We start from the raw sequence: 12,500 nt of genomic DNA, 5'->3' as shown, positions 1-12,500 counted from the left end.
AGAGAGATCTGTTAGACTACAGTTAGACTACAGTGAAGGCTGTTCTATTCCCCTCTGACATTCGGAGTCTATTGTCAACACTATTACTGTCATCTGTTTCTATTGATACATTTATTGATTCACATTGAGTGAATATTGAATATGATATGATACGATAGGATATTATTCATAATACTGGCAGAAGTAGATGAGGCAGTTGCAGTCCTAAATTCAGTCCTATCTGTCATACCTCCAACACAGACACAGACACACACACACACACACACACACACAACGTACACACACACACACACACACACACACACACACACACACACACACACACACACACACACACACACACACACACACACACACACACACACACACACACACATTCTTTGTAAAGCGCTTTGGGTACCTAGAAAACCCCTCAATAAATGTTATCAATTCTTATTCATTTGATCATATATAGCTGCATCCATTTAGAGTAGAGTAGAGAGGCAGCTCGGGGACCGCTACGCCTGTCCTGTTGACCCTCAGTCTGACGGGACAATGAGCACTAATTACACTGGAGCACCCCGTTCTTCTGTGCAAATAACAGCAATCCACTGGTCCTTGTGGCTGTGAACACAGCGTCATGTGCAGACACCCAGAGGACGGATGTGATGTAAGCTCCTTCTCAGAGCCGTGGCACTGAGGCTGCACAACGTGACGAGCAGATGGCCGCCGTGCTAATCCTTCTGAATGGCTTCACAATTTTATTTTAATAGCCGTCGAAATAAAGCAGATACCGCCTCTAAGTTATATATTTCTATTGCCTTTAAAGTTATTATAATAATTCGTAGCACTTTATAATAACGTTCAAGTCATTTCTAAGCAAAACATAAACATATATTTGTAGAAAATGTATAAGTGCTATGTTAAAGGAACACTATTTACCACTAGGTGTGATGTTGATTAGATGCCAAATTGTATCGTATGAGTGCACACCCAGATAAGTGACGGACAGATCATCCAACCAGTCGGTTAAGTCCACCGGTTATGCTGAGCCTTTATTAATCATCGACCAATGTGTGTACATGTTTTGGTTAATGATTCAGAACGAACGTCAGGTCGGGGAATCCCCTGGAGCCGCCTGTACGCTGCCTTAAGGCCGTAGCCAGAAAGCCTAAAGTGGAAGTCATAACGTGTGTTTCTGTCACTCAACTCCACCCTCAGTGTTTACTGGGACTATTGGTATCGTAGTAGAACTACTAGTAGTATTGTAATATTGATATAGTAGTAGTATTGTCGTATTGATATAGTAGCAGTAATGTAGGATTGCAGTACTTGAGTATGCCTGTTCCCAGATGTAGTATTGATAAAGTATTAGTATTAGTAGTATTGTATAACTTGAGTATGTGTGGTCCCAGATGTAGTATTGATACAGTAGTAGTAGTAGTAGTATTGATACAGTAGTAGTATTGCAGTACTTGAGTATGCGTGGTCCCAGATATAGCATTGATACAGTAGTAGTATTAGTATTGATGTAGTAGTAGTATTGCAGTACTTGAGTATGCGTGGGTCCCAGATATAGCATTGATACAGTAGTAGTATTAGTATTGATGTAGTAGTAGTATTGCAGTACTTGAGTATGCGTGGTCCCAGATGTAGCTGTTCAGGGTCTCCCCCAGGACGTAGAAGAGGGAGAGGAGGGGGGCAGGCAGGAGAAGAAGAAGAGCCGGGACACAGAGCCCAGCCGCTCCAGCAGCGGGTACACCCACACCCCCGTCACACTGTGCACCCAGCACACCCTGGGGAGGGAGAGAGACATCAGCACAGGGGGAGAGAGGGAGAGAGAGAGAGAGAGAGAGAGAGAGAGAGAGAGAGAGAGAGAGAGAGAGAGAGAGAGAGAGAGAAAAAGAGAGAGAGAGAGAGAGAGAGTGAGAGAGAGAGAGGGAGAGAGAGAGAGAGAGAGAGACAGAGAGAGAGAGGGAGTAAATAGAGACGAGGCAGTGTCCTTATTGCCTAAAATGACCTAATCAAAATAAACCGAATCAAATCCAAACCACTCCAAAGGAATTTTATCTATTCTAATCTGGGGTAATTATTTATAATCTCAAATTAAGATAATTGTATGTAATATAATAACATCATTCAATAAAGAATATTCCTATCCAAATTAATCAAATATAATCGATTTGACTCTGCTCCAAACCAACCTCTATTCTAATCTGACATGGAATAAAAAACAATCCAATATCTAATTTAATCCAATCTAACCTAAAACCACCTAGCCTATTGTAACTGAATCTAACCCAACACAACCTGTCCTACTGTCGTCTGGACAGACCACACAGGAAGTGGCAGAGGAAGTGGAAGAGGCAGAGGAAGTGGAAGAGGCGGAGCCAGGAAGCGGTTCCTCCTACCAGAGCACGTATCCCACGGTGAAGCAGAAGACGGCGCCGAGGCCGCAGCAGCGGCTGGGGTAGTGGTGGTAGGTGGTCCGCATCTCGATGATGATGAACGGGAGCACCGTGGTGTGCTGAGAGGGGGAGGGGGGCAGCGGGAGGGAGGGAGGGAGAGGGGGGAGAGAGTGGGAGAGAGAGGGAGACCGGGGAGGTAGAGGGGCAAGAGAGGGGCAAGAGGGGTAAGCGAAAGTGAAACACAGAGAGGGAGAGGAGGAGAGAGACAGAGAAATAGGGGGAGGAGCCGGACGGTGAAAAGGAGGGAGGGAGAGAGGGATAAAGAGGAGGGGGGAGGCAGAGGGGGAGAGGGATGGACAGAGAGAGAGAGAGAGAGAGAGGGAAAGATAGAGTGAGGCGGATAGATAGTGCGAGGGACACACAGAGAGGGACAGAGAGAGAGAGGGGGAGACGGGGGTGAGGCAGCACACAGACATGGACAGAGGGACAAAGGACAGGGGGACAAGCGAGAGAGAGTGAATGAATGAAAACCCACAACAGACACACAACCGTCAAAATGGAAGGGATTTGCCGCTAACTGCACTAATCTTAAAGCCAGTGACAGAAAATGTTTTACAGACGATGGGATGATTCCCTTTAATAAAGATAAAACAGGAATGGATAAGACAGATTAGTCTTTAAAACGGCAGATTTTAGTCTGCATATTTGGATTTGTATGCACGCGATTTCTGTTTAGTAGAAACACCGGGCTTTATTGTCAGAAACGTGAAGGCTATAACATCATCATAAGGGACTTTTTTTTTTTTCTGTAATCGGTGTGGATGGATGCTTCCTATGTGACGTCAAATCCTGCCCCATACCATTCAATACCAAAGGCACCCGCAACATTTCAACGCTTAATGACAGGGCTGCTATGTTTCGGTAAGTTTCTGTCTAATTTTGTCTTTAAAGTGCTCATTAGAGTCAAAGGATCCTGCAATAATAGGGGGATGAACAAGACAAGGTACTGGATTACAGAGGCATATCCACAATTATTTTGAAGAGTTGGTCAAAATGGTTTTGTTAAAAGAAATGATTGATGTAGTAATGGTGTGTTCGAGATGCATCGTACTTCACCCGCACGAGTTGCTCTTGTGACATTATTTCCTGGCTTGTAACACTAATAGCATTCCCGTTTGTCTTTGTGGGGATCTCTACACAACGAGTCAGGGAAGAATAGTCATTGGCTAGTCATTGCTATTGTTAGCTAAAAGAAAATACATCTCATGACGGGCACAGCCATCTTTGTTTGTCGAGTTGTAGGGTCAACCTCACTGAACTCGTTGGACTCTCAGAGACCCGAGATCTTACGACCAAAGGGGAGTGCCACTGTGAAATGCTGCATGAAAGCTGGGAGTTTTCCCACTTTGCAACCGGTGCCGATTGTTTACGATGCATCTCGAACACACCATAAGTATTTTTTCCCTTTAGGAAAGGTTTCATGGTTCCTGGTTTCCGGTTTGCACTACGCTCTGTTAAAGGGGACCTCCAATTAGAGCTGTTCGTAGGTTGGCTTCAGCTCAAATTGCATACACTATATAACACACACACACACACACACACACACACACACACACACACACACACACACACACACACACACACACACACACACACACACACACACACACACACACACACACACACACACACACACACACACACACAGCAATGTCATTTGTTGTGTTTTGGTTATTTTTAGGAAATTGAGAAGGAAACTAAATAACTTTTGAAAGCGGTTCCTTTGTGAACTCTCTTTTTGGTCACGTTCCTGAGCCAGTCGCGCAGAATGTAAATTCAACAAACACACAAACACACACACGTGTACACGTGCTACCGGACACATACACACACACACCCACACCGACACACTACTGGAATATTATGTGTGTGTGTGTGTGTCTTTGTCAGTGTGTGTGTATGTGTGTGTGTGTGTGTGTGTGTGTGTGTGTGTGTGTGTGTGTGTGTGTGTGTGTGTGTGTGTGTGTGTGTGTGTGTGTGTGTGTGTGTGTGGGGAATTTGAGTTACATTATTCCTGTTTTGGTGTCTGATTCTGATCAGTGCACTCGCACTACAGAATACATCAGTATCCTCTCTCCAAAAGGAAGTAGTGTGTACCTTTATTTACAGTCTCTCTCTCTCTCTCTCTCTCTCTCTACTGTTTAAAGTCTTAAAAGTGCTTTATTTATTTATAGAAATGACAAGTACTGTATTATTCTGCGAAGCAAGTTACATGAACATTTAATTTCATTCATTTAAAAAAACATCTTAACACAAAGTAACAGCTCTGTTGACAGCTTGCAGGCTATATACAGATACTTTTAGGGGTGGTTGGGCCGGCATGTGTATGTTTATGTTGATGTGTATTTGTGCATGCGTGAGTTTTTTCTTGAATGTTTGTGTGCCAATGCTTGTGTGTGTGTTTTTGTGCGTGTTTGTGTTTACATAAATGTTTATGCGATGTGCGATTGGATGTGTGAGTAGGCTTCTAGCAGCTAGTAATCATCCAATTATTCAAAGCTCTTGTATTTGACTTTCGCCGGACTGAAGACCATCTCTTCACCCAGAAACCACGGCAGACATTTCAGCGCCCCATCCATCAGAGGATCCACCCCATCGCAACCAAACCACACACCCTTGCACGCCAGGCCCAACTTCCTGCCAAATACTGGGTACAATGTACAGTACGCAACTCGTCCAGCATAGATGGTGAAAAGAAAACAACATATGGATTCTTCCGTCGCATCATGAGGAGTTTCGTCCATTGTTTACTATGTGATTAACCAATTCCATCGATTTATTGGGGAGCAGAGCTGTTCTCAGCATCCTGAGACCTGCCTGCCACTGTATAAGAAGTCCTTGCTTTTGCCAAAGCAATGAACTGCTCCTGGCGGACCTCTTGGAGAGACGCAGGGCGAACTCCCGCCGTAGGCCTCGGATTATTAAGTTTATTACTTATATAAATTAGCCTAATTATTAATAAGTTCGAATGACTCTTTATCCTTAAAGACTTACTTACTTACTTAGGCCTTTAAGTTCCCAAAGGAACATAGGCCATCGACAAAACCCCTCCATCCTCTCCTGTCTTGGGCCCTCCGCTCCAGTTGAGGCCAGGACAGCCCTTCTTTCTTCATTTCTGTTCTTCTCCAGGTGGTTCTCGGTCTGCCTCTCTTCCTCTTGCCCTGTGGGTTCCAGGTTAGGGCTTGCTTCGTGATTGACTTCTGTCTTCTGAGTGTATGGCCTATCCACTTCCATTTCCTCCTCCGGATTTGGGTTTCTATTGTTTCTTGTTTGGTGAGTTCCCACAGGTTGGCGTTTGAGATGGTGTTGGGCCAGTAGATTCCCAGGAGGCGTCTGAGGCACCGGTTGGTGAAAGTCTGCAGCTTATTGAGTATGTTAGTGGTGGTCTTCCAGGTTTCAGAGCCATATAGAAGGGTGGACTTGACGTTTGAGTTGAAGATTTGTAGTTTGGTCTTGAGTGACAGGTTTTTCATCTTCCAGATATTGTTGAGCATGTTGAATGTTGCCCTTGCCTTTCCAATTCTGGCTCGGACGTCCTCCTCTGTATCACCATCCACAGAAATGATAGTCCCCAGGTATACGTGAAGCTGGCTACTTCCTCTAGTTGGTTTTGGTTCATGGTTATGGGAGTGTTGTTGTTGCTGTTAATTCTCATTACTTTGGTTTTTGATGAGTTAGTTTTGAGCCCGAGCAGAGCAGCGGTATCCTCCAGCTTGCCTGATTTTTCCTGCATCTGTTGATGTGTGTGAGCCAGTAGTGCCAGGTCATCAGCAAAATCCAGATCTTCTAGCTGCTCTGTCAGGCTCCACTGTATGCCAGTTCGGCTATTGCAGGTTACTTGTATCATGATCCAGTCTACGCAGAGGAGGAAGAGAAGTGGAGAGAGCAAGCACCCTTGCCGCACACCAGTCAGGACCTCAAAAGGCTCAGATATGCATCCTTCATGGAGGACTTGGCATCGTATCCCTTGGTAGGTGCTCCTAATGATGTTGGTTATTTTTGCTGGGATCCCGTAGTGGGCCGTCAGTTTCCACAGCATCTCCCTATCCACACTGTCGAAGGCTTTTTCAAAATCTATGAAATTTACATAGACAGAAGTGTTCCATTCGATGGACTGCTCAATGATAATCCTGAGGGTGGCGGTTTGGTCTCCACAGGATCTGTTTTCCCTGAAGCCGGCCTGGTTTTCCCTCAGTTTCTCACCCAACCCCTTCTGAAGCCTCTCCAGCAGGATCCGGTTGAGCACCTTCCCTGGAGTTGATAGGAGCATAATTCCGCGGTAGTTCTTGCAGTCCCTGAGGTCTCCTTTCTTTGGGATTTTCACAATGTGTCCATCTTTCCAGTCTGATGGGACACATTCCTCCTCCCAGATGGTTTTCAGGTGGTAGAGCATGTTGGTAGAGGTTTCGATGTCGGCTTTCAAGGCTTCTGCTGGAATACCGTCGGGTCCCTCTGCTTTCCCTCCTCTCAATGTCTTAATGGCTTTTTTGATTTCTGGCTTGGTGGGGGGATTGCAGTTTATCTTCACCAAGTTTGGTGATGGTGGGATTTCTGCTGTCAGATGTGGGGCCTGCCTATTGAGCAGTGCTCTAAAGTGTTCAGTCCATCTCTTCACTTGGTCTTCCTTGGTTGTGAGGAGTACACCCTGTGCATTTTTAATGTGTGCCTGTGTGTGTCTGAATCTGCCTGTGAGCTTTTTAGTGGTTAGGTATAGGTCCTTCAGGTTGTTCTTTCCTGCTGCTTCTTCTGCCTGTTGTGCTAGATCCTCAATGTATTTCTTCTTGTCTCTCCTTACACTTTTCTTCACTTCCTTGTTTGCTGCTGCATAGTCTCTCTGTGCTGCCATCTTGGTTGCTCTGGTTTTGCTTCTGTTTAATGCCTCCTTTTCCCCCCTCCTCTCGCTCACTTTTCTGGTGGTGTCTGTGGAAAGCCAGGGTTTGTTGTCTGTCTTTCGTCTCCCTACTACTTCCTCACATGTGTCTTTCCACATGTTTTTCAGACCTTTCCATATCTCATCCACTTCCCTGGGGGTTTCTATTTCTATTTCCAGTGCTTGATACCGGTTGTGCAGTGCGATTTTGTAGAGTTCTGTTGTACCTATATCCTGAAATTGTTGTATGTTAAATTTGACCCTTCCTTCTCTGTGTTTCATGGCTTTTAATTTCAGCTGAATCTTTGCTGTGAGGAGGTGATGGTCAGACCCTGCGTCTGCTGCTCTTCTGGCTCTAACGTCCAGCAGTGAGTGCCTAAACTTCTGGCTGATGCAGATGTGGTCAATTTGGTTTTCTGTGATGTGGTCAGCAGACACCCATGTTATTTTATGGATGTTCTTGTGTTGGAACACTGACCCACCGATGACCAAGTTGTTGTCTGCACAGGCTTCTGCAAATCTCTCTCCATTCTCATTCATGATGCCTGGTCCTTCTTTTCCTATTATTAGCTCGTAGCCGTTGTTGTTTCCACCTATCTTTGCATTCATGTCTCCCATCAAGATCATGATGTCCTTTTCTTTCCTGGACTGTAGAATGTGATGTAGTTGGTTGTAAAATTGGTCCTTGGTTTCATCATCAGTGTCGTTGGTGGGGGCGTAACATTGTACCACTTGGAGGTTTATTTTCTTGTGTGTGGTTTGGAATTTGGCTGTAATGATCCTTGAATTGATGGGTTCCCAGCTGATCAGGGCCCTCTGTGCTTCTTTGGACAACATGAATGCTACTCCCTGAGTGTGTGGTGCAGAGTCATCTGGATGTCCAGAGTAGAGGATGGTCTCTCCACTCGCCAGCTTGACCTGCCCTGACTGGAGCCACCTGGTTTCTCCCAGACCAAGGAGAGATATTTTATATCTCCTAATTTCCTCCGCTATCATTGCTGCCTTTCCCCCAGCGTACATGGTCCTCACGTTCCATGTTGCTATGTTTGTGGGTCGCCTTGAGGTCAAATTCCACCACAATAAGCATACAAACACGCAAATACATATATACAGATATACACATGCATACAATTGCACGCATGCTTACACAAACGCACACACACACACACACACACACACACACACACACACACACACACACACACACACACACACACACACACACACACACACACACACACACACACACACACACACACACACACAGACAGACAGACACACACAAACACTCTCAACCCCAGCGGTGGTGCGGTGCTGATAAAAACAACGACCTGTCAGACACACAACATTTCATATTTCACAACCCTGTGAACTGCTTCAACCTCCTGAACGCACCCCCAGTCGGCCTGACAAACACAGTGAGCTTTAATCATCTTTAAATATCTTCATAAGCAATGTATTCCCCCTCTCCCTTCTCTTCCTGTCATCTCTCTTGCTCTCTCTTAAATTGTCTCTCTCTCTCCTCCTCTCTCCCTTGCTGTCTCTCTCTATTTTATCTCCCGAAATCAGAGATGAAAATCTGATACGTTGTCAGAGCAACAAGATTATAGGTATGCCTTTCACAATAAATGCCCTTCAAGATGTGCATTTTTATGTTGAGTATTTTTAGATGAAACTACCGACCGCTTCCCGCGGCTCCTCCTAATAAAGGCTGCTTCTTTCTTCTTAATGCTTTAGTAAGATCAGCATATTCTTCGTCTGAATATATAACATCGAAATACATTCACACACACGCACACACACACACACACACACACACACACACACACACACACACACACACACACACACACACACACACACACACACACACACACACACACACACCAACGGTACAGGGACGTTGAATGTGTATCAGTGAGAGCAATGTGCAGTGCTTGAGGTCAAAGTTCAATCTTGTTGAGCTTGCAAACGGTGGAATCACAGACAGACTTTCAAAAGCGCCGCTTCAGGGTTGCGGACTGGCAATGCAGAGCATTTTCATAATGTAGTGAAGAAACACTCTCACAGTCTAACACAGTCTCTATCCCTGCACGTTTGTGTGCACTGCTCTGTAGACACAGACATGTACACTTTCGTGTTTGTCAACAGGGGGCGACGTTGAGTCGACAAACTGTTGTTAAACCACCACTCCTTATAACTCTCTCTCCCTGTCTCCCTCTCGCTCTGAACATGGGGGGGGGGGGGGAGGACTGGAGATGTGGTTGCTGCGACGACAGGCGTAAACAAACAAGGGTGATACCGTGGAATGCCCCAAAACATTTACAACCCCACTGTCCTCCTCCTTCTCAGACACACACATGTATACGTGACACACACACACACACACACACACACACACACACACACACACACACACACACACACACACACACACACACACACACACACACACACACACACATACATGCATATACACCCAAACGCACAGAAACTACACAGACTCACACACACACACACACACACACACACACACACACACTTCTCAGCTGTTTAGTGTTGATGTGGTGTTTTGATTCAAACTGGTTTGGTCTCCTAGCAACGCAACCATAACAGCCTCTGTGACATCATTCTTATGAGTACTGGAAGAGCAGACATGCAAGCAAACACACACACCCACACACACACACACACGCACCCACACACGCAAGCACACACACACAAGCACGCACACACACACACGCACCCACAGATGCAAGGACACACACACACACACACACACACACACACACACACACACACACACAATCTCATCAGTGCAAAAAATCCCCGTCATAAACAAATTTGTCACTCAAATTTCTAATGAAAATACTTTAATCAAATTGGTTAAGTTGTGATTGAACCACTCTCTCTCTCTCTCTCTCTCTCTCTCTCTCTCTCTCTCACACAACCAACGCTGTAATCAGCCAGCTGATCGTCAGAGGGAAGGAGCAGGATCAAAGTAGTTGACCCGGGGTGGAGAGTTTGAATCCTTGTTTGACTTGCAAATCAGAGAGCCTGCCGTGTCATGTGACCTCTCTGGCGCCGGTCCCCTGTGTACTGTCTACAAGCCAGTGGTTCTCCGGGGGAGACTCCGGCCCTGCCAGGCCCTCCGGCTCCCAGGAGCCCCGTAGTAGGGGTCCTCCAGCCTCCAGTCATTTGACCTCTTAAAGAGCCAGTAAACCAATAAAACCTGGTGTGTGGCGGATTTCATACACAACGTTGCTTATTAAAATGCTCATAACAGTTACACAACGACTGAAATTAAAAAACTACAAACCTACTAAAAAAGAATCATAACGTTGGTGTGGGTCGTAACCATGGGGATAGCACTCTTGCCTAAAACTCTCAGCCCAAACACATTTTTTTAATCAAATGATGTTGGAGATCCATGTGAAACAGAGGGCCGACTGGCTCTTTATAAAGTACACTGTGTAGCCTCCTTACCGCCAACACCATGGTGGTTCCCAAGCTATAAGCTACAGGTATCTTGATGGTGGATCTTTGATTATAATTATTTATGTATTGATTATTGGTTATTATTATTATTATTAGATATATTATTCTTAATATCTATACTATAATGATATATTATTAGACATTACATATTATTATGTAATACATTTTATATTTTTATATATTCTTTATTGATACATATAATTTTTGTCCAAATCTAATGAGGATTGCAAAGTCTCCTAAAGTTGAACATTGATTTCCAGTCTTCAGAATTTGGTGAAGACAAAAGGTTTAGATGGACTGGCTTGGGGGCTGCCCAGAAGTATACAATTGTAAATGCTTAACTTTACATTTCAAATTATTTTTATGTATAAAACATTCACATTTCACAGACAGAAATAACCCCAGAAAAAGGTAGGCTTGATGAAGAAATACCCAACCGATAAAAGGTGTGTTTAGTTCCCTTTGTATAATCTGCTTCAGTTCAAATTACCTATGAATGTATTCAATTACAAGGTGGGATGAGCCCCGGTGATTTACTTCACACATGTTGCATATTTAATAGTTTGGTCTTATCTTCATCGCAATGTCTTTCTACAAGCTATGTGAAGCAATGATATGGCTGTTGTTAGTTGTTGCTTAGCAACATTAAAAAAACTATACATTATATACAAAATATATATATTTAAATTTAAAAGTTCAATATAACAGTGAATATAAGTAATATATCATGTATCGTCATGGAAACCACATCCTCGGCCTTAGTATAAAAATATTTTTTTTAAAGGCAACCAGATCCAGATTGGCTATGCCTCAACAATATTTTGAACCAATCGCACTCTGTTAGAAAAGGGGTGTTGATAAAGTTGTGGTTTGAACTCACCATTCCGTGGTTGAGCCACTGGGGTATAAAGCTGTCCAGAAGCTTTGGATACACCAGGTCTCTGTCATAGAGGTAGAGGGCCCAGAACATGGTCACAACACACTGCAGAGGGAGAGGGCGAGAGGGAGAAGGAAAAGGAGAGGAAGAGGGAGAGGGAGAGAGGGAGAGAGGGCGAGAGGGAGAAGAAGAAGACAAGGGAGAGAGGGGGCGAGGGAGAGGGGGAGAGGGAGAGGGGGAGAGGGGGAGAGGGAGAGGGAGAGGGGGAGAGGGAGAGAGGGAGAGAGGGAGGAGGAGAGAAGGAGGGGGTGAGGGGGAGAGGGAGGGGGAGAGAGGGAGGGGGTGAGAGACATTACACAGACGTTCTGTCTGTAGACCTGTATTTACTGTTCTGTGTGTGCTGAGGGACAGTGTTGTGTCTGTATTTACTGTAATGCGTGTACTAAAGGAGGTAGAACAGGATGTCTGGCAGCTGGAGAGGTTGCTGGTTCAGTCCCTCCTACATGTGCTTAAGCAAGGCACCTAACTGCTCCTGACCCTCTGCTTGCTGCCTAGCAAGGTTGAAGCTGCAGCTGATGTGTAAATGGCTGAATGAATGTGTGTCTCAATGGGTCAACTTATGCGTGAACGAATGATTGTGTGCATTAATGGGTGAACGTGAAGCATTAATGAAGCACGTGGGAGGTTAGACACAGACGTTAGAAAATGATATGCATTATATGATAATATATAGTGTTGTATTATAAAATAGATAGATAATATAAAAATAATCTATAAAGAAATATATAGAAAGATAAAAAAAAACAGA

General features: G+C 44.7%; 1 protein-coding gene across 1 annotated transcript in view; it reads right to left on the bottom strand.

The window, feature by feature from the left end:
* Positions 1-12,500, bottom strand: part of aig1 (androgen-induced 1 (H. sapiens)) — a 17,737-nt gene that overhangs the window by 1,298 nt on the left and 3,939 nt on the right. The window contains exons 3-5 of the mRNA XM_060041653.1: positions 11,696-11,797; positions 2,391-2,506; positions 1,610-1,775 (exon numbers count right to left, since the gene is read on the bottom strand). Coding sequence (XP_059897636.1) covers positions 1,640-1,775; positions 2,391-2,506; positions 11,696-11,797 — 354 coding nt within the window. The 3' untranslated portion in view covers positions 1,610-1,639. The remainder of the gene's footprint in view (positions 1-1,609; positions 1,776-2,390; positions 2,507-11,695; positions 11,798-12,500) is intronic.

The sequence above is a fragment of the Gadus macrocephalus genome, chromosome 21, assembly GCF_031168955.1.
Source record: "Gadus macrocephalus chromosome 21, ASM3116895v1".
In the NCBI taxonomy this organism is placed as follows: Eukaryota; Metazoa; Chordata; class Actinopteri; order Gadiformes; family Gadidae; genus Gadus; species Gadus macrocephalus.
The sequence above is the reverse complement of the archived record's forward strand: the minus strand, read 5'-3'. Positions and strand labels throughout refer to the sequence as shown.